At 36.5% G+C, this 24,138-nt stretch overlaps 1 protein-coding gene across 1 annotated transcript in view; it reads left to right on the top strand.

Annotated features, from left to right (window-relative positions):
- Window positions 1-24,138, top strand: part of dsf (nuclear receptor dissatisfaction) — a gene marked incomplete at its 5' end in the record, with an annotated part of 64,195 nt that overhangs the window by 17,380 nt on the left and 22,677 nt on the right. Inside the window, one exon of the mRNA XM_083124745.1 lies at window positions 22,043-22,266. Coding sequence (XP_082980871.1) covers window positions 22,043-22,266 — 224 coding nt within the window. The remainder of the gene's footprint in view (window positions 1-22,042; window positions 22,267-24,138) is intronic.

The following is a 24,138-nucleotide window of genomic DNA, read 5'->3' as shown; positions in this document are numbered from 1 at the left end:
CTACGAAAATGTCTTCAAGAGATGGCAGCACCGAACGACCCTAAGTGGTTTTAACAAATGTACAATATACTTCACAGGTACTACTTACGATGGAGTTGTTATAATAAAACAAGTATAAATTATACACAAAGAAGAAGCACGAGAATTTAAAGCAATTTCAAAATTTAAACTGAAATTGAATTGAACTTCCAGTGATATGCATAATATGAATGAATGCACAATGCACACTTAACCTTTGTACTAGTTTAATGTAGTAAATTCGGACACAGAACTGAATGTTCATTTTTTCCTACTATTATGCTGAGAAAACTAAAGTGTATGAGGATCAGAGCACTTCGAGTTCTGTCGGTTGTGGGGCTTCTTGAGTCAGCTGTCAACATGGTGCCAATCAGAGTTTCTTCCTGCGAAGGTCGTTCCTGCCTGTAAGTGTTGCCACCTATGAATCGGAACTTTGTCAGCATCATCAGGCTCTTCAGCCTGAGTGGCAAAAGACATGTTGTGCGGATAAAAGTTGGAGCGGAAAATTAACATCTAAAATACGATGAAACCTGTAAGACATCCACATATATTTATCCGGGGATGATCCCTCTAATGAAACTTCAATATTCTCAAAATTCCTCGAATGGACTGTGTAATATATTGGAATACTCCAAAAACTGAACCTGTTCTGCAACATAAGAAAAATGCCCCATTAAGCAATTAATGTGCCTTTGTTAAGTTCGTATGTTCAGCATGGTGGTATATTTTCAATAATGCTGATGAAATAATAAATAAAGTTTGTTAAATGACAACGACTCCTTACCACAAGAATATAATTATTCTTTAGATGCTTAAATATATGTGCAACATGTTTTGTCTTTCCAGTGATTCGTTGCTAGTGTTGACTATTATGCTTGACTCAATAGAATAAACTTATTGCGCGAGGCAGATTCATATGAACCAAAAATAGCCAAAAATAATAATTTACCTCAAAATGTTTCAATTTTTGATTCTTCGAAAAATTGAGACAGGATTTAAGTCCACTTTATGCACAGTAAGGCTAATCGGGACTGGATCTACAGTTTAAAGTTAGATCCGAACCACTATGTGCCTTCCCCGGGTATCGAACCCGAGATCCCTTGATTACAAGGCAACGACGCTACCACTGCGCCATCGGGGAGGCATCGTTTACTGAGTTTGATTCTCAAAATCGGTCTTCACGAATCGAGAAAAATAATGTGCGACTCAAGAAATCGTATAGTTTGTGAAGATGATTACTTTTAATACGTTGAGTGTTTTAGAATAGTTATTTGCTGCAGATAATACTACTTGAGCTGAGATATGATAATGTACATAGGCATTCCGCCAGCATTAGCGTCTATTGCGCTCTGATTCGGAACTACTTAAAACTATTTGCATATACCTACGTATGCGGTTTACCGCCGCACAAACGTATTTACGCTGCGTATTTACGCAAGTACGTTACGCGACCTCTTCGGCCCATACACAACGTACACTTTTATCCGCACGCTCTTCTCTTCCTTCCAAGCATGAGCGGACACTGGTGGTCGTGCCAGGAACCAAAAGGAGCAGTGGAGTGGGTTCTGTGGATGGAAGATTACCGAATGCGTAACTCTCATCCAGGCTCTCGAAGTGGTGGCCTATGCTTCGCAGAAACGTTATATTCATTTAACCATTACATGTTTATCTAAAATGTATCTGCTTCCAAATGTATACAATTCGACTTATTCAGTAAAATTCCAAATCTGTATGTGGAAATGTTCTATGGGTATTGAAAGCACACACTACCAATCAATCTCCGCGAAACGTTTAAAGTGTGTCACAAATTACTGTGCAATGTGCCTCCAACGGGAATGGAATCCCAGAGCCCTGATTACAAAGCGAAAGCGTTCTCTGCTTTAATGAACTTTCCTTTCAATCATCTTGTATGTTTAAAAAAAATCGTTTATCGGCCGAGCGTTATTTCTTGATCGATTTTGTTTATTTTACTTCTTCGCTTTCCTGCAACTTTTGGGTCATCGTGAAGATAAGGATAAAAATATATACAGAAATTGATGAAGAAACATTCACAAAGAACGCCCATGCACAAGCCGGGATTCGAACCAAAACCCCCCTGCGCTGCACTAAAAAAATATCCCAGTTTTCGATTAAAACAGAAATTTGCTGTGAATTATTTGAAACTCGTATACTACGTACCTTAAACTGAACAAAAAGAAAGTAATAATTAAGGCCCTGTTTTTTATATATCCGTAATTACATATTTTCACTTCATGTAATTTAAGCTTCAAAACACACATTCAAGATAGCTTTGTTCTTCACTGCTGCTGATTCTTGAAATAGTTTGACTGTTGCCATTCGCATTATCAATTTCAAGGGGTTCCGAGTTTGATACCCGGTGGAAGCACATAGTGGTTCGGATCACACACTGAACTGTAGGTCCAGTCCGATTAGCTTTACTGTGCATAAAGTGGACTTAGAACACCAACTCAATGAATCAAACAATGTTCTTCGATTACGAATTTTTCAATGTAGTTTAGTACATTATAATTTCATTATTTCAAGATAACTTCTTAAAATATAATAATATTGTGAAATTAATTTAGTATCATTACATTTTTTTTACTGCCAGGAACTTAAAGAGAAAAAAAATATCTGACAAATGAGGAAGAATATGCATATTAGATATTTTAATATCAGCACATATTTTTACATGCTGCAGTATATTTACATATTTTGTACATATTTCAGCGATTTTTCTATATATTTAACATGTTTTATCTACTTAAAAATCCGAGTTCTAGTAGGTTTCTTCAACCTATCTTTAATCAGGAAAAAGTTATGACTGCATGATTGTAACACATATATAATTTTATATACAAGTTCTTGTTTGTTATATCGTTCATGTAATGTCTCATAATTTTCATGTACCATATAATCATAATCATGTACTCTGCCATGTCTTTATTTCTTTTGTGAGGTTGGCTGAACCTCGCCAATGAAGAAAGACTATGAAATTGATCGCACTGAAGCAAATGTATGTATCCAGACTTACTTGATCGCTCACCCTGCGTTTGGGACAATTATCTCACATTTCTTTGCATAAATCAGGCAGGAATAAAAGTGACATATATAGGTCAATCATGACAACAACCTGAATGGATATATATATATATACGTATATGTACACACACACACACACACACACACACACACACACACACACACACCCACATACACACAACACTGCATTGTAAATTGCCAAATAAATAATAAGTAGTAATCTATTACGTTTTATGGGGGGAAATCCAGTTCTTACATAAGATAGTAAAGGTAAGGTTCCCCGTGCCATGAATGCATATTTAGGGGGTGTGAGTGTAGGGCTCCACATATTCTCGATCTCGGTCATTTTCGAGGTGATGTGATAAGCACCACACTCCGGCCGCCTTTTTCCTCCGGGATTGCACCGGTACCCATTGATATAAGGCTGCCTGGGCCCCAGAGGCGCTTTATGCGGGAACAAGGCCGGAAAAATTCCGACCATAGATCACCCACCCCGGCAATCGAACCAAGGTCTCCCGTGTGGCAGTCAGACGCCATACCGACTAGACCACCGAGGCTCTCAATTCTTACATAGTAAGCCTTAAATTGTCACTTGATTGAGGCTGTTCATTGCCAAATATTTCCGGTGTCGGCGCCAAGCTGGTTGGGTCCAAAAAGAAATTCGTTCGTCATTTGGTTGCCTAAGCTTTACATTGGAGCACGATAGAAATGATATTCAAGAGTTATTTACATCGAATGTAAGAGTTCCTTGAGTAAATCTACAATAAAAATGTGCTTAGTAAACCTTTAAGATTATATAGCAAGTCATAAGTTTCCGAAAATTACATTCTCCTGAATCTAACAATTAATATAATAAAGCGCAATGGCCGGGTAGCTCGAACGGGATAAATAAACTTGAAGTCATCCAGGTCGTCGCTATAGGCTACCTGCCATGGGTCGATAATACATAATTTCTTCTGCGCTTTTAGAGTATGAGAAGGTAGCGTAGGAGAAACTGCTGAAATTATCTACAAGAAATGTATTAAGTGCTGTGTATGCGCAAGATATTTATTATTATACTCTATACCCTATCCGATATTTAATGTTATGTATGTTTTCCTTTGTATGAAGTAGACATTTTGCATTCGAACTTTCGTTCATCTTTTTTGTTTTGTTACCACACTATCAAAATTATAATTCATGTAAATAAGAACTCCCTAGATTTTGCGAGACATGAAACCGAAGATGCTTTTTGTAATACAGAGTGTCCGAAAAGTCACGCAACCCGGTGTTTACGACCGTATAACGGAATAGCGAAACGGAATGAGAAGAAACCGTTTCTGCCAAGAGAATGCCCTGTATATTGGGAAAATTTAGAGAGACAAACATATGTAAGAACATGCATGTTTTAATAACAAATAAGCAAAGTGTTGCCAAAGGCGGAAAACAAATATTTGCAAATCGTGTATATTGATGCACAGAACTCACTGAGGTAAATTATTGCAACATTTCACAATACCAACGAACAATTTGGATGGCCATCTAATGAATTTGACAGAAAAAGAACTTTGACGAAGTTTCAAAAACATTGCAGAAGGGAGTAAATGGGCTGTTCCAAAAATCGATGTTTTCACAATATTACGCAGGACACTGGCAACACTCTTGCTGTCACGTGTCACTAACAGATGTGTTTCACCTCAGGCTATCACACTAGGGCACTTTTAACGACAAAGGAGAAAGTTGGTTATTCTGGAACATAAGCAATAAATTACATACACCTTGCAACCCTGAAATGTGGGTACAGAAGAACGTGTATCAATTGTTACGTTTTCTGTGCCTTAGGTGGTTGCTGTTTGCCGAGAACGGCATTCCAGATTGTGTATACTTATGCTGATGCCGTGTGTGTGTTTTTAAAATGCCATATTCTACACAGGAAAGAGTGTTTATTGTTGAAGAATATAGCCGAACATCGTCATATTCTTGCGTAAGAGAAGCATTTAGGGATACCCACATTTCAGGGTTGCAAGGTGTATGTAATTTATTGCTTATGTTCGAGAATAACCAACTTTCTCCTTTGTCGTTAAAAGTGTCTTAGTCTGATAGCCTGAGGTGAAACACGTCTGTTAGTGACACGTGATACCAACAGTGTTGCCAGTGTCCTGCGTAATATTGTGAAAACATCGATTTTTGGAACAGCCCATTTATTCCCTTCTGCAATGTTTTTGAAACTTCGTCAAAGTTCTTTTTCTGTCAAATTCATTAGATGGCCATCCAAATTGTTCGTTGGTATTGTGAAATGTTGCAATAATTTACCTCAGTGAGTTCTGTGCATCAATATACACGATTTGCAAATATTTGTTTTCCGCCTTTGGCAACACTTTGCTTATTTGTTATTAAAACATGCATGTTCTTACATATGTTTGTCTCTCTAAATTTTCCCAATATACAGGGCATTCTCTTGGCAGAAACGGTTTCTTCTCATTCCGTTTCGCTATTCCGTTATACGGTCGTAAACACCGGGTTGCGTGACTTTTCGGACACTCTGTACTATTCTCGATAAATGCGTATAGTATAGCCTATATATAAAACCTAGGATTATATTTACAGCTATCGAAAAGTGTGATATCATGTAAAAAACAAAGCGTCACTTATTAATAGAGTCGCTCAGAATAATTATGAATTATTATTTAACCCCTTACTGCATCACGTGCCATATATGGAACATACTATTTTTTTCGATGCGGAACAACAGTGAATTATCGAACACGTCAAGTTTGTGTTTTGTCTGCTGGCCGAAGTGATGACGTATAACCAAGCAGTTTTTCTGCCCTCTGGTGTTTGTTTTGCGAGTTGAATTGAGCGGGAAGTAGTTGGCATGTGCTTTTTGTGGACGAGTGAGTTTACGTTGTAAAAAAAAGTTGTTTTGTCCGATGAAGTGAGTGCAATTTCGGTGAACAAGAAATATCATAATCAAGGTAAGTGCATGAAAAATATATGTTGCTTTTATATTCATCATTTTGTTGGTTTGTCTTGAAGTTATGTGAAAAAAACGGTATGTGCCACATGTGTCACGCCATGCATTTACGGGTACTTTTGTCTTCTTGTGAAGTGTAAAAGTGAACAACTACTGCAGTATTTCTTCAATTCTATTACAGCAATGGATGCAAGGCTTTTTTATGGGTCGTCGTCAATAGGTGTTAGGGAACTGCCTAACGGTAATGACAGTGAGGCGTCTGATTTATCTGACGACGAATCAGCACTTCGTTCACAAACTGTTTTGGCTCCACACTCGGATGAAGATTCAGTTTCTCGTCCTACTGAAAGGATCGTGATGCCAGATTCAGATGATGCACTAGATTCAGATGCAGATGATGTTCCTCTCTGCCTCATTCGCAACTCTCATGATAAAAGGTCTACATCATTAGGAGATTTGAAAAAATTGAAGTGGAGGCAAAGAAATATGGAAAAGTCCAAAGAAGAAGTAAAGTTCGAAGGACATCAGGATCTACCTGAAGAAATACAACAATTATCAACACCTATTGATTATTTTAAGTATTTTTTTACATATGAGATACTTCAGTATGTAGTTGAACAATCCAATCTATACGCAACTCAATCTCGACCAACAAAACCATTGTGTCTAACCATAAATGAACTTGAACAGTTTATTGGCATGACTCTCTATATGTCTGTGATTCAACTTCCAGCTACTAGGCATTACTGGAGCGGGAGACTTGGTCATCAATGTGTAAGTTAAGTGATGGACTGTAATCGGTGGGAAGAAATCAAACGATTTATTCACTTTAACGACAATACGACGTTTGTTCCTGCGGGACATCCTGGCCATGACAAACTTCACAAAATCAGACCACTTCTTGAACGGATACGAGAACGTCTAGTTCTCGTACCTCAAGAAGAATTTTTGGCAGTGGATGAGCAAATCATTCCAACGAAGTGCAGGTCATCTATCAAACAATATAATGCCAAGAAGCCTCACAAATGGGGTTATAAAGCATTTGTTCTCAGTGGTATTTCTGGATATAGTTACGATTTTGAAATATTTTCTGGGGCTCAAAGCAATGTTGTCCCTGCTGGTACACCAGATTTAGGTGCTAGTAGTAATGTTGTTGTTAGATTGTGTCAAAGTGTACCTCGTAATGTAAATTACAAAATATTCTTTGATAATTGGTTCACGAGTGTACCACTACAAGTTTATCTCAAGAAGGAAGGCATCCTATCACTAGGAACAGTGCGTGCAACTCGTATTCCAAATTGCGATATTCCTACAGAATCTGAAATGAAGCGAGAAGGACGGGAATCCATGAAGGAAAAAGTGGCTATAGTGGATGATGTCGAACTTTCAATTGTGACGTGGTACGACAACAAAGTCGTAAATACCTTGTCGACATATGCATGGAGCAGACCAACAGGGGAGAAACGGAGATATTTCAGAAAAGAGAAGACCTACAAGATGGTTCCATGTCCATACTCTATCTCAGTTTATAACAGTTATATGGGGGGTGTTGATCTTCTGGACTCAATGCTTGGATACTACAGGATAAATATTAGGTCCAAGAAGTGGTACCATAAAATAATGTTTCACACATTCGATTTAGTTTGCGTCAACAGTTGGCTTCTTTGGAGGAGAAAAACAGGAGACGTGATGCCCCTGGTGGACTTCAAATTGTCAGTAGCAGATGCTTTGTGCAAGAGTAACAAGTCAGTTTCAAGGAAACGTGGGAGACCCAGCAATGAAGTTGAGAAGCAGTTGAATGAGAAGAAGAAAAAAGGCAAAACAGTTGCTGTCCCAATTCTTGACGTTAGGCTGGGTGGCATGGGTCACTTCCAGAATTTGGATGGAAGAGAGACAACGATGCAAATTTCCTCAGTGTGTCAGCAAATCTTTTATTGTGTGCCAAAAATGTAAAGTCAACTTGTTTCTAAACAAAGACAGAAATTGTTTCTTCAGATTTCATACACAGTAGAATGCCCATAAGAAACAAGAACTCATTTCATTTATTTTTCGGCATCTAGAATGATGTAAGTGATTATGCAGGGATTTTTTGAAATTCAAATAAGTAATGGTCATTGTAAGCACTTTAGTCAGTGCAGTAGATATTTAGGAAAATATCAATTGTTATTTTTTTTTTTTAGAAAGTGTCAAACAGAAATAGGTTGCAATATTGCCATAATATTATTCACAATTTCAAATTCAGAGTTGAAATAATTAGCATAAAAACAACAGAGACTAATCAAAATATTATAAAGAATAATATTTACAAAACATGTTATTTTACAGAGTATGTAATCACAATTACAATGTAAAAATATGCAATAAAAATGAGGTTTAACTGAAATCACATTTATAAGAATTTTTTTCTCAAACATTTCAGTTTAGAAATAAGTATTTGTGTATATTTCACATTATTGTTGCATTCCATTATTGCCATTTAATCTAGTACAATACAGCAATAATATAATAATAATGGATAACTGAAAGATAAATGTAGACATTAGTGCATGATGTGACACATATGGCACAATTTATTTTATGTGTACTTGGATGAAAGTTTACCTTACTGCATGTTGTGCCATTTATGGCACGCACTTAATTCTCCATGGCATGAAGTGCAAAATTTAAAATTCAAGTTTTATGTTGTATTTTAAGTTCTTGTGAAACGTTTATCACAACAAATGTTTTTTTTTTGCAATAAAACAAAAAATCATGCAGTAAGGGGTTAACTAACTCAAAACAATAAAGCACTTAAATTGTTAAATTACAATTGACGTGAACAAATGCTGTGTATTTTTTAAGTTCCGTTTTTCTTCTTTTGTTATCGATCATATTTTCTTTAAAATCCTAGTTTTGCTGTACTGATTATTATTAATCGATCATGTTCCGGCATAATTTCGGAGATGAAGATGAAATTAAAGTTACAATTTAATATAACAGCAGCACATTCAGCATCAAATTTCCCATGTATTTAAAACACCTGTGGTAATGATGTCCGTACCACTCACAATGTATTTTTTTCTATGGTATTTTACATCTTTTAAAACATTCATTCCAAATTAAACCTTAATTAATCATATCATTTTCATTAGTTATTATCATTCCAAAATATTTGAATTTAGAAACTTGTGACTGTTTTCAAATTGTAAAATGTATAACCACTTCTTGTGTAAAAGAAAAAGAAAGAAATGTTATAGCATACTGTTTTGTTGCGTAGCAACCAGTTGTTGAAAACAATTGAAGGAGATAACAAGAACGTTTTTGCATATAGTTCGAATCATAGTAATTTGTGAATTATTTAATGTATTTATTCAGTGCAAATTATAAGTATACTCATCAGAGAACAGTGTTGTGATTTTGAACTATATACATTACTGTTATTTCATAATTTGCTGTGTGGTAGAACAGTGATTTACTGAGTATAATGTAAAATGCTCAAACCTCTACGACACTAGCAAAAAGTGGCGACCGTGTGACAGGACTCTGAAGTTAAGTAGTTCTTCGGATAAATGATGTGAAATATAATCTCAGTAGGTCTGGGATTGAAGCGAATTCTAACTACATTTGATTTATATTCAAGTATTTAAGTGTGTAAGTTTTTTTTTTCGTTAATGAAAAATGTCTTCCAGAGATTCATCTAAATCTCGTAGCAGAAAGAAGACTGCTATGCAATACGAGGGCACATATCTAGCAACGTTTACAAACGTTGAAGGTCAAGAAGTTAATTCTGATGATAAGACTGATACCAGTACTCGCAAGGTGGAATGTTGTGGTGATACGAAAGCTGACATCAGATTTGTTCAGTGCTATAAATGTTTTTCATGGTTTCACTTTTCTTGTCTTAAGTTGTCAGTTGTACATTGGTCTATTTATTCTACTACGGTAGAGAATTACTTTTGTAAATCTTGTGAACCTAGCTATAATCCATATGAATTGTCAGCTTACAAAGAGAGTATTAGTCCTAATTTTAACGATCTGCTAGAAACAATCAAGAACATTCAGTTCGTGGTAGTTAATTCTAGTAAGGAATTAAAATCTCAGCTTGAAGATTCTAACAAAGAATTAAAATCTCAGCTTGAAGATTCTAGTAAAGAATTAAAATCTCAGCTTGAAAATTCTAACAAAGAATTAAAATCTCAGCTTGAAGATTCTAACAAAGAATTCAAATCTCAGCTTGAAGATTCTAACAAAGAATTAAAATCTCAGCTTGAAGATTCTAACAAAGAATTAAAATCTCAGCTTGAAGATTCAAACAAAGAATTAAAATATCAGCTTGAAGCTTCCAACGAAGAGTTAAAATCCAAAATTGAAGCTTCCAATGTCGAATTACAGTCTAAAATTGAATCTATGAATTTTGATTTTAAGCAGGTTAATAACCGTATAGACATGTTGGCTTCTGATGTAGCAATAAGAATCGAATCTTTAGCAGAAACATGTGTAAGTTCAAATGAAGAATTAAACCAGAAGTTACAAGAAAGCATGCGAAATTATGACTGTAAAATATCAGACATTCTTAGTACACAAGATCTTCGTGAGAAACAAATAAATGAAATTGAAGGTTCTTTGCAAGGTGCAAAAGACGATATAGGTAAACTCAAATGTGGATTTGATGATTGTTGTTCGCAAGTTGAAACATTCGATTCCAAGGTTTCACAGTGTTTCGAAATTGTTAATCAGTACGATAATAATTTGAAACAGCTTGCATTACGTGTTGATGTCATTGAGAATAATATGCACAAACCAATTAATGTAAATTATGGTGGTGCTGATTGTACTGTTACAGGTACTTCTCATAACAAATATTCTAATACGAACACTCAAGTTCATGGTATTGATAATGTTGCAAATCGCCAATCGAGAAGATTAAATGTAAGGCATCATTCTGGAACTGGTCATAATCATGATTCTGGTTTGAGTGATTCAGATGGAAGTTCTATTAACTCTACGGATACTACTAAAGTAAAGACGTTTTATGTAAGGGAACCGCATCTTAAGCATGTAAGTTGGAAGCAAAATCGCAAACAATCTAGTTTACATAATGCTAGAAAGACGCAAGTAAATTCTAATTGCTCTTGTATTTTAAACGAACACAGAGTGCAAACTGAGAATAACATTGATGTTTCCTCGAATAACGCATTTCCTGAAACAACATCAAATATGTTAAGTAGGCCAGAGGACTTCCGCAGTTATGGAGGATATTGTAATTTGAATTACACAAACTATCCTTGCACTTGGTGTTCCGGTTCTACTAATTATACTCAAATTAATCCAGACAGGTCTGATAACACAGCTTCAAGAATGAATAATACACAGAGAGCATTTAATTATCATAATGATAACGATGAGTCTAGAAGGAAACTGTTTAATCGTTCTTACCCTTGCACATATTTTGCTGGTAATCAACAGTCACCAAACAGTCATGATAGTGAATTTGTGAATGGAATAGAAAATTGTAATGGTACACATAATTTTCAAGAAGATTGTAATGCAAGACCGAACTCTGATTCTTCGCCCTTGTACATGAGGAAAGATAGACATTTGAAGTTAAATGAATTGTCTTTATTACCAAAGTTCTCAGGTCGAGTTGAAAAGCAATCTGCAAGAGAATACTTGGAACAATTAAACTCAACGTTAGATCTGATAGGAGTGCCTGCTGATAAACGATTGCAGAGCATTCAGAATTGTTTTACAAATCGAGCAGCTTATTGGTTTAGAACACACAAAAGATATTTCTGTTCTTATACTGATTTCGAAAGTAAGTTTATTCAGCAGTTTGCTTCGCCTGAAATGTTACAGTCACAGTTAGCTGTTTTAAGGAATCAAAAATACGACCAAAATGCACATGGAAGTTTAGAAACCTTTGCACTAAAAACACATTCCACATATTGTAATTTAGTGAACAATCCGAATGATGTTGATGTTATACAATTGATAATGAGCCAGTTGCCTGATAATGTTGCTAACAATATCGCTTGTCATAGTGTTCAGACGATGGATCAGCTTACGAATATGCTTCGTAAATTAGATGTTATTAGAACTAGTAGGAAAGGACTTATGCATTTACCTGAAGATTTAGATTGCGACAAGTCTAACAAAGGTCTTAAGAAAAATGAACATCAAAGATTAAATGTACGACAAGTAAATATTCGACAAGCAAGAAGTACTAGTTCTTCTTCTACTCAAACTCTGCCTTCTGATAATTTGGATGCCTCTGTTGGAAATAGTTCAGACAATGTAAACCAATCTATGAGTTCAAGATATAATGCAAATAATGCTACTAATTTTGGAAATTTCCGACGAAATAGAAATCAGATGTTTCCTAGGAATTTTTACAATACTGGCAGGTTTTACCGTAATAATAATAGAAATATCCCGAATGAGAATTCCAGACAAGATAATGGTCTTAATTTTAGGCAGCCTAACTACAGATTTTCTAGGAATGGTTACTATAATAGTAACAGATCTTTGTTTCCCTCTGTTTACGAAAACTGTCCACCACAAAATCGAGATGTGCCAGTGGTGAGTGATACAATGAGGAATCAGCCCAGCAATATGCAAAGTAATATAATGACGAGTACATCTAATACTGGTGTAAATCCTAATTTGACTCAAAATCCAACTTCTGGTGTTCAGTCTTTACAATTTAATGATGCTAGGCAACAGCAGTTGGAAAGGCAGTCTACTTTAAATTAAAGTGGCAGTCGGAAGAGCCTCTTTCCCTCTGCACTACTTACAAGAGGCACAAGGAAGAGTCAAATGATTTATGTAATGTTTGTGATTCTATGCAATTTTCGAATGAAAATGCATTAAGTAACTTGCAAATTAATTTTTTGTTAGAATGGTTTGAGGATGAACCTGACTGGGTTATTAACGATGAAGATATTCCTGTACCTTTAACAGAAGTTCCAATTGTACATGGAATTATATGTCAATTGCCTATCATTTGTATAATAGATTGTGGTAGCCAAGCAAATGTTATGAATTATGAGGTCTGGTGTAAGATATCATCATGTATTGGTAATCTTACGTTGGACAAGGTGGATGACATTAGATTATGTGGATTTGCTGGAAATAAAAAGTGCAAAATTGTCGGTTGTAAGACGATAAATATTCAGATTGACAGCGAATACTTTCCAATGGAATTTTTCATTTTAAAAGAACTTAATGCAGACATTATTTTAGGTGTTCCTTTCTTACGAAAGTACAAAGCAATTGTGGATTTTAGGAACCAGAATATAAGTTTAATAACTTCATCAGGAAAGCAAGTGTATATAACATTAGATAATAAGAATTCTAGTACGATAAGTGTTGAATCTGACAAGCTTGTATCTGATGTCAAGCACGATACTGACATAACTGAGAATAAATTCCAGTCATGTAGAATGTTAAAATATGTACATATGTTAGATATTGAAACAAATTATATGCCTTCCCAGAGGGATATTCACGAGAAAGTATTTGCAATTGAAGATATCGGTGACTCACAGAAACGTGATTTATGTTCACTCTTATGGAATTATCACGAACAATTTTCTGACAAACCAAGACATGCCAAGGTAGAACCATATAAGATACAGTTAGACAGTAACGTACCTATTGCTACGGCACCTTATCCTATACCAATTTCTAGGAGAAAGAATTTAGAAGAAGAACTCGCCAAATGGGAAAGTTGGGGTATCATATATCAAGAATCTTCCCCATATTTAAATCCTCTACACATTGAGCCAAAACAAGGTGGTTTATGCAGACCAGTAGTGGATTTTAGAAATTTGAATAAGCATGTCATCAGTCCTCAAGTTAGAGTTGAACCAATTCATGAAATGTTACAACGATTTTTGGGATCAAAATATTTCTCTTCTATTGATTTATCGTGTGGCTATTTCCAGATCCCATTAACTCCAGAATCACATCTTTATACTGCTTTCTCATATCGTGGTAGACAATATTTATTTCGATATCTTCCCTTCGGCATACGATCTGCTGTGTCCATTTTTCAAGACAGGATGAACAAAATTTTCACGAGAGAATTCAACAACTTTGTTGTTTGCTATTTAGACGATCTCTTGATCTTCAGTAAAACTTGGCAGGAGCATTTAACACACCTGGAAGCTGTTCTGCAAAAATTGAAAGATGTTAATATGTCCATCAAGTTTTCAAAGTGCAAATTTGCTTCTAAAGAAATTGCTTTTCTTGGACATATTGTTTCTGGAAATGAAATTAAGGTAGATAGTAACAAGAATTCTGCTATAATAAATTTTCCAACACCAAATAACAAAAGGTCACTTCGAAAATTCTTGGGTTTAGTTAACTGGAGAAGAAAATTCGTGAATAAATTTGCAGAAGTTGCCCATCCACTTTATGAACTTCTAAAGTCGAATATTCTCTGGACGTGGAAGGAACTGCATTTAGAAGCTTTTGAAAGGTTACGTGATTTGGTTATATCTCCAGAAGCTTTAGCACAGCCTAATTTTTCTAAACCTTTTAACATAAATGTAGATGGTTCAAAGAAAGGTATTGGAGGTGTTTTATGGCAAAATGGAGAGACATCAGAAGATAATCCCAGGATTATTCAATATGCAAGTAGAGTTCTTCGTGGTAATGAGTTATCTTACAGTACACATGAAATCGAATGTTTAGCAATTATTTTTGCTTTTGAGAAATTTTATATTTATGTAGCCGGAACTAAAATTAATTTGTTCACAGATCACAAATCTCTTTCTTGGCTGGAGTCAGCAAGAACTTTAAATCCACGTTTAAATAGATGGTGTTTAAAACTGCAAGGTTTTGATTATGATATCCACCATGTTTCTGGAGTAAACAATCAAGCGGCTGACACATTAAGTCGATATCCCGATACTACTGCAGGAAATATTTCTTTATCCGAGTTGTTTATTAATAACTTAAAATTGGATATTATTGAAGAAGATACTTTGGAATTCTGGAAGGAGTCTCAACATCGTGACGCATATTGTAGTGCTTTAATTCAGAAGATAGAGAACGGAAATCTTTCCAAGTCTTGTAAGACTCAGTATGCTTTCCAAGATAGCATTTTATTTTTAAAATGTGTTTCTGAAGATAATTGGAGATTAGTTGTGCCAGTTTCATTAATACCGAAAATCTTACATAAACTGCATGATATGCAAGGACATTTTGGATATAGAAAGGTTTTCAGTAAATGTAAGAAATTATATTATTGGCCAAAGATGAACTGCAGTATTAAACAGTATTTGAATAATTGTTTAACTTGCGCCAGAACTAAACAAGCTGTTTTGAAAAATGAAAAGGATGATTTACACGTTTATTCTACCAGTCCACATTATTTGATTTCAGTTGATTTGATTGGACCACTTCCGAAATCTCAAGGTTACACATTTATATTGACTGTAATAGATGTAATGTCTAAGTTTCTTATGGCATATCCTTTAAGGAAAGCAACATCTAGAGAAGTAATTAATAAATTTAAACTGCAATATTTTTATCATTATCCTGTATGAAATAGTCTACTGTCTGATAATGGTTCGCAATTCAAGTCACGAGAATGGAAAACTTTTGTGGAAGAATTTAAAATAAGGCATATCACAACTTCAGTTTATTCTCCGTTTGCCAATCCTATTGAACGATACAACAAGGAGTTAATTAGAATATTACGACTGTACATAAGCAAAAATCATGAACATTGGTCAAAATATTTAAGTTTTGTTTTAGGACTTTTAAATAATTCCGTATCTGAAGTAACGGGATACACTCCAAATGAATTATTTTTGCATTATGAAATAAGAGATCCTGTTTTAAACCAAATTGATTGGCCTGAGACATTGAAAGCAGTTCCTTGGAAATATAAATGTTTAATTGCCAAATCTCGTTTGAAGGAAAAATATAAAATCAAGCCTAAGGAAACTAGTGATAGATACACAAGGATAGAGACAAATGATATAGTATTAGTCAAAAACCATGGACAAAGCAGTGCTGAGTGTAAACGAATACACAAATTTATGGACTTGTGGCTTGGTCCATATTTAGTTAAAGAAATTAATGGTAACTGTTGTGAATTGTTATCGCTGGATGGAAAGAGAACTGTACAAACACATCATGTATCCAATTTAAAGAAATTCAATTGCAGTCAGGAAAGAAAGGACGAATTATGTAAACTTAAGTAATTTCAAAAGATTTCAACAGCCTTTTATTAAGAAATGTTAATATGTTTTAAATAATTATGATATGTTTTCAATATTTTCTGTGTTAATTAATGACGATATGGATGTCAGGAGAAAGTCTGTTTTCTTTGTATTTTTTCATGTTATCTAAAAATTTTAAAACCGATGTTCTAAAATTTTTCTCCGAAGGAGGGAGAATGTTGTGACTGTTTTCAAATTGTAAAATGTATAACCACTTCTTGTGTAAAAGAAAAAGAAAGAAATGTTATAGCATACTGTTTTGTTGCGTAGCAACCAGTTGTTGAAAACAATTGAAGGAGATAACAAGAACGTTTTTGCATATAGTTCGAATCATAGTAATTTGTGAATTATTTAATGTATTTATTCAGTGCAAATTATAAGTATACTCATCAGAGAACAGTGTTGTGATTTTGAACTATATACATTACTGTTATTTCATAATTTGCTGTGTGGTAGAACAGTGATTTACTGAGTATAATGTAAAATGCTCAAACCTCTACGACACTAGCAAACTGAATAATTAACTTTTGTTAATCTGTATGAATTTTATAGTGTTAGTTCAAATTTCCTGTCAAGATACATGTTGGAGGTACAAACAAAAAGAAGTAATTTTCGATTACTCATTACAAATTTAAAACAATATTCAACCTTTGAATTCGATACTAGGAAAACCCCTCCCCATGACAGCAGATCTCTTCATTTCTACTTTAGCTGTAGAATACTACCGCATAGCTACATACAATTGATTGATTGATTGACTTCCTTTATTTTAATTCACTTCTCGTGCTATGTTTGGCTAATTTGCGAAAATGATGATGAATGATGATAGAATGAAACTGATGAATGGACACTCACAAACATCCATGCCCAGGCTAGGATTCGAACCCAGGACCCCTGGCGTCGTAGCAAGATGTGATAACCACTCCGCAACGGGAGCCGGCGCATAGCTACACACAGACACGTATCCAGGAATTCCTTTCGGGGGGGGCTCAACACCATTTTTAAGGGGTATAGTAAGAACCTCACAATTGTGTGTTTAAGACCAGTGGTGGCAATTGGGTTCCATAACGAGGGGGGGGGGGGTGCGGAGGGCGTTGCAAGGAAAGTTTACTTTCTCTTGGTAGCCAAGGCTTAACATTAAGAGGTCATAATGTTGAGGCAAAAAAATAAAAAATGGGGAGCAACTATCCCTTAAATCGTTGCCACTGTAAGGATATCATTTTAATCAGAACGTGAAATCGGAATATTTTTTACCACTCGACTCCTCTGTTTCCATGCATTAATATTGTGTGCCGGAACCATCTCAGTATGTGGGTTTGTCCGTTTCTTGTCATCAGGCATAAAAACATCTATGGTGTCCTTGAGTGTTTTTACGAAGCTGTTAGATACGCACGGGATGGACAATCCACTCGACAACGCGAGATTCAAATTGTGGGCTGCGAACTGGACGCAGACAGTTCTCGAATATTTATCTCTGATTCGAGCCTGAACACCACTAACGTGTCTTGTCCTCCCATTTTTTCAGCTCTTATGAAAGTCGAAACCCACCAAATTGTTCAGATTCAGGCCTTAGCACTCACAAGTGTTCAAAAATGCCTGTCACAGCTTCCGCTGTCTTGTCATATATGGGCACGAAACAAAGGAAGTCTTCTCGCATACAGGTGGATCACGAAACAATTAATGCACAGTGAAAACCCTTCCGTTCCCAACACATCTAATGTTTCGTCTCTCAGTATGATGAAATGCTTACTCATTTATCTCCAGTGACGTGCCCAAGGGAGGTTTGGTGAGGTAATAACCCCATTTGACCCAGTATTCCTTTTTTTCTTAAAAAAAATAAAAAAATAAAAGAGGAACGTCAAAGACGGAAAAAATGCCAAAATCAGGACTGACCACCAACAATAGTGTGCGTAACCCCTCTCCCTTCCGAAAATCCTGGGCACGCCTCTCTTTATCTCGGACACATTTTTTAAAATCAACTCACCAGAAGTTTTTATCATCGTATTGGAGATTGAAGTAAGATGCGTTCTTCCTGCAGGTTTGGATATAATCCTTTAGGGTGCTGTCGTCTGCCTGCCTTCACACCTAACCTTAACAAGGCCCTAATTTTCCATCCTTGTGACTTGGATTTTCAAGACTTAGGAAGGTTTCAGACCGAAGGGACACGCGATACATGTCGATTGGAATGGGCCAATCAACAGCAACGTTTCACACCGTAGCGACACAAAAGGCCGCACAAACCTATTCTTCAGGCGACACGGTGTGAAATCTCCCTTATTAGGCCACTGTCATTGTCACCTCGAAGTAGTAGCTCTTGTTGACCACAGAAAAAATTCTCCTCAACCGGTGGGAATGCTCCTCAGTTTTCTTCTCTCTCCTATATTTTCTGTGCTTGTTCACTATACAGGCAACACCTTACGATTTGATATACGCAGAACATGTACTATGTAGACATTTTAACGAAAAATCGGTTGAAGTCAAGGATGGCTAGGTGGCTCAGTTGGTAGAGCCCTGATTCTGGTCCTAGTAGAGCCTGCAATTTCCGCCTAAAATATCTACATATGCAACATCTTCTTGCTTTCTCTTCTCGACATTCATAAAATTTTCGGCTGTCTCTTTATGGTAGTTAAGTGTTTGAATGTGTTTCGAACCCAGTAGGCTTAAACAAAAGTATTTTTTTATACCATGAAATTCTCGGACTGCATATACGAAATTTAGTTCTGGCAAAACTAAATCATCACTCAAAACGTTGCTTTTCAGTTGATCTATGCAGTTTATTTCTGTTTTAATATCCAATATCCGGTACTGCTGAAATATTCACTTTAGAAAGAGACCTTTGATCTCTTCGGCCCTCGAACCGAACTAGCACTACACTGAGGCCCCGGAAGTTCTGCTGTCGTCAATATCTTCATTTTCGAATCACTATATCTTATAAAGCAATCAGAGGATGCTGACTGATCTGATCACCAATCGACTGTATGAATTGTCACACTTACCTCTGAAATCTCATTAACCGATTCTTTGTACAGATCAACCGAAAAATTGAATCCGCGTATTCATATCCTCATTATATTCTAGAACGTTCCGCAGATAAAACGATTTGTTAATATTGCCAGTAGTTGACTCCTTCTCTCATTCAAGAACGTACCCCTCTCTCGCCTTCCAGAGATTAGAAATTACAACGAATCGCCCTACGTGCGGCGCTACCTTTGTTGTGCAGCTTCCAAATGCTGACAAGTTTCTACATAGTGCTCAAGTGCGCTGCGACAACACCGAAAGCGCAAGAAAAGTGTACGTGCAATATTAGCAACAACAGGGTTATACATAGAACATTCTCCTTCTTGCCTCGATAATTGTCTTATCTCCTTAAATCATCGTCACATTATTCAAAAAGCCAAAAACCTGATTTTATCTAGTGTAAAATAAAAAAAATCCCTGGGGGGGGGGGGGTTCGAGCCACCTCAACCCCAGCTTAGATACGTGCTATTGACAATAACAGGGTTATAGAACATTCTCCATCTTGTCTCGATAATTAATTCTCCAAAATTATCATCACATTATTCAAGAAGCCAAAATCCTAATTTTATCTAGTGTAAATTGAAAAATTTCCTGAGGGAGGGGGGGCTCGAGCCATTAACAATAACAGGGGTATAAAACATGCTCAGTCTTGCCTCGATAATTATTTCTCTCCTTACATTACTTTCACATTAATTAAGAAGCTAAAAACCTAATTTTATCTAACGTAAACTGAAAAATTTCCTGGGGAGAGGGTCGAGCCCCCTGTGCCCCATCTTGGATAAGTGCTATTATCAATAACAGGGTTACGGAACATTCTCAGTCTTGCCTCGATAATTATTTCTCTCCTTAAATTATTGTCACATTATTTTATTTCACACCACAAGAAATCAAAAACCTCATTTTATCTAGTGTAAACCTAAAACTTTCGGGGGGGCTCGAGCCCCCTAAGCCCCCCCTCTGGATACGTGCCTGGCTACACACAAACATTCAGACAAAAAAACAACTAAATATGTTTGTTTAAGATATGTCAAGGCGGTAATATTATTTCATATTTATTGAGATGAAAAGACTTGTATTTCCTGTATTTGATTACTCTGTAGATTAATCATGACAATGAGTATTAATGGTGATAAGATGAAAGAAAAACAAATTGGGAAAAGGCAAATACATATGTACAGGTCTGGCGAGGTCATTGTTAGATCACTCAACACTAAATTAAGGCAGCGGAAAAGATTTTATAACAGACAGCGAAAGTAGATTTTGCAGAACAATTAATTCGTCTTTTGAATTTAGTGAATATGAAAGAGGAAAATATTCACTCTGCAAAGATTTTTCTCAATCTTTAGGCTTGTGAAGATCCATCAGCAGAAAATTGTGTTTCAAGTTATCTTTTCGGCGAAGTTACAAGAATGAGCATCAGGTAGTGCCCGCTACCGTTTTCTACCTGCTTTCTGTGAAAGGGTCCACAGCTGAACCTATTAGCGGTTGTACCTCGTGGTTCACAATAGCTGAGTCTTGACCGAGGGACCAGCAGGGCAATTATCTCCATTGAAATTCTTCCTTTACGGATGCTTATACGGTGGAAAGTTAAAGCCTCTTAAACTTTTGGGTGCGTACGAAAATTACGGTGCGTATCATCCGCAGCTTCCCGAATACTGTCGGATTTCTACGTTGCGTGCAAAATTTTATGACTTCGACGTAATCTTACGGCTATGTATGGGCCGCTTCAAGCTGGAAACATTGTTGGATGCAACGGCGACACTCAACCCTGCCTGTTGATGACCTGCGAGGGGTGGAAAGGCCGCTCCCCTCAAAATTCCGAGAAACATCGAAGTGCTCGGTTCCTACACTGACATCCACTATAATAGAATCTTGACCCGGCGTTTCACATGAAGGAAAATTCAAGTAACATTTTAGGTGAAGAGAAACACAGAAATTTCATTTTAAAAATATCAAAATTGCAGCGAAATTTTATTAACCTAATAAAAATTTTGATTTGTCCTGAGAACAATGAATACCTTTTCCATTATTTTATTTTTTACAGTATTGTAGCAATACAACTAGTATAACCCTAATGGAAAACTGTTATTTCCACTCAGTCAGTCAATCCTGATATTTGTGTGAGTTGATGCTATGCTTAAGTTAGCTAATAATAACAACAACAACAAACAATCGATGTTGATATTTTGTGACGAGGAACGTACACACACACACACACACACAAATCCCCCCCCCCACACACACACATCAGCCAAGCCACGTCCCTGATGATAGGCATCCATCTTCTGCCATTTGTGACATTTTCAAAACTCTGTGTAAAGTACATTCTTAGCGCTTCGTAAACGAGACTCACAACAGATGTTTTAGGAAATGAATTTAGCTACAATTTGCGAACTAAATCTCTAAATTGTAGTTCGTAGTTTAAGAGGAGAGGACAAGTTGCCACTTTTGTGACCACGTTAACTACAGTAAATTTATGACTTTTGAGCTGAAATGTCTGTGCGTAAACCTTAGAAAAGGAGTCTGCGATTACATTTGTGTAATGTAGTTCAATACAATTCAAGATGGCAGATGAAAAGTTATATCAGATATTGGGCTAACTATTAGATATCTTGGAGTGATTCATCCTGATCTATTATATATTCTATACCTTAACATTCTATTTCCTGTTAGTGTACATAAATTAAAATAATATTTTTCCATTCTATTGCATCATGTTTGTGCCTTACACTTTACATAATATCTGCATTAACCTGTTAGACTGGACTTATAACTTGTGACCCCCTTTCCCCCGCAGCAGTTCAGCACGAGCGCGGGCCCCGAAAGCCCAAGAACAAGGATGGGCTCCCTGGGACCACGTCGCACGAACCCCCGAAGTTGCCCGCGCTACTCTTCCCAGGCCCCCCTCAGCAGCCGCCGAAGCCAGATATGGTGGGCGAGGGGTTCGTGGGGCCCGCTCCCATGTTTGTGGCACAACCCCCCAGCCTCTTCCAGATTCTCATGTCGGCAGAGAAGTGTCAGGTAAGTCGTTTGTTTCTTGTGTTACTTTAAACATCATGTACGGTCACCGGCAATAACAATGGAACACCTTTATCCTGAAATACTCGCTTCCCTGCATGGCGTTATGTGTGTTGCCTAACTCTACGGTGCAGGCAGAACTTGCCATTAGAAAACTTGGTATTATAATCTACTTATCGTCTTAGAATCAGGCAACACACATAACGCCTTGTACGATAGTATTTTAGAATATAGGTGTCCCACTTTTATTGCCAGTGACTGTACATTTGGCGCTAAGTTAACAGTAATGATGTTAATTGTCAAGGCTCGACAGTTTTGGAAAAGTTATCTCTTTTCCTGGACCTTCAAGACGACGATAAACATAGTAGACGTTAATTTACCTTCAGTTAGCAACAGAAAAAGCTTGGTTTTATTTTGCATTTTTTGGTGTTGTTTTGTATCTTTTGACTGTTTGGCAGTCGACTCCCATATTTCGGACTCGCCGCCGAAGTTGTCAGATTCGAATCCCGGCCTGGCCATGGGTATTAATTGTGAGTGTCCCGTCATCAATGTAACCTAATTATAATCACTCATCCTCATCGTTGCGATTAACCAAAGTGGCAGAAAATCGACGCCAAATAACAATGCTACGAATACAGTCATATTGGTCACTGCATTTGTATAATTGAGATTTCGTGACTGCATTTTTATCCATCTCGGTTGTTTGATGCATTTTAGATGTATTTTCATTTCCGAAAATTCTACAACGGAAAATTCCGCAGGGTATCTGGCTGCCTCGCAGGAGGCACGAGTCCAAACTCGAATGGGAACTATTGTCGACAATGTCCATGCATAGAGGCGCTGCAAATCAATGGGTGCCTGGGGCAAAGGCTGCCGAAGCGTGGTGCTGGCTACATCACCTTTGTTATGACCACGATCGAGTGCCTTCATGCACAGTGCGATGTTAAGGGCAGGAATTTATCCAGAATTTGCCATTTTCGAGGGAGTAAATCCAAATTTAGGGAGGTGTAAGGGTAAATTTTAAGCCAAAATTAACATAAATTTGTGATTTGTGAAAAAGTTTAGAGGGTGTTGAGGAAATTTTGGGGAGTGCTAGTGGGGTTGTTGAGGGTGTGTGGGACTGGCACAGGGGACAGTCTTTGCCTCGCCTCGCTTCGACTGCAAAGAGAAAGAGAGGAGTGAAGGAGGGAGGGAAGTACATAAACTCTTCGATATTTATGAAATAATTAGGATTATATTATAGGTCAATTGATAACTTAAAGGACACCTCAGTCAATTTTTGAGATTGTGTAGGTTAGCACAACTGAGTCTTGTCGAACCAAAAAAGAATGAAGTAATATGCATTAATATCAACTAGCAATTTTGAATCTGGTTTTTCGGACAACTGAAAATAGCTCCATTTTGAAAAGGCTCATAAAATCTGTTTTCCCTTTTTAGAATTCGATGATCAATAATACATTTTCGTGAAAAACATAGAAAATATTTTATTTTACGTCATTTTTCTAATATTTATTTTACGTCATTTTTTTAGTATGTAAGTTTCTACTATCTAGCAGTTTCAGTGCCTCAAAGACGTACACCTAACGGCAAAAGAAATGCGAATTGTATATCACCATTTTCATCCAGACTATTTTCCACAATATGATAATTATGAATTGAGATAAAGACGTTAATAGAGACAGAACAACATCTGCTTCGCATCAACAGAATTTCATTCTTTAAAACAACACATTATGTTGAATAGTAAAGAATGAAATAGCGATGAACAATTCGCTACTATTATTATTGCCGTTAGGTGTACAACTAGCAGTTTTTCATGCAACTAAAAGTGAGATGGCTCCGCTGGTAGAGCAATGGCGCTGTCTAGTTTTAGTC

Source organism: Lepisma saccharinum, chromosome 6 (assembly GCF_977018435.1).
Source record: "Lepisma saccharinum chromosome 6, izLepSacc3.1, whole genome shotgun sequence".
In the NCBI taxonomy this organism is placed as follows: Eukaryota; Metazoa; Arthropoda; class Insecta; order Zygentoma; family Lepismatidae; genus Lepisma; species Lepisma saccharinum.
This window is presented reverse-complemented; position numbering and strand designations above follow the sequence as displayed.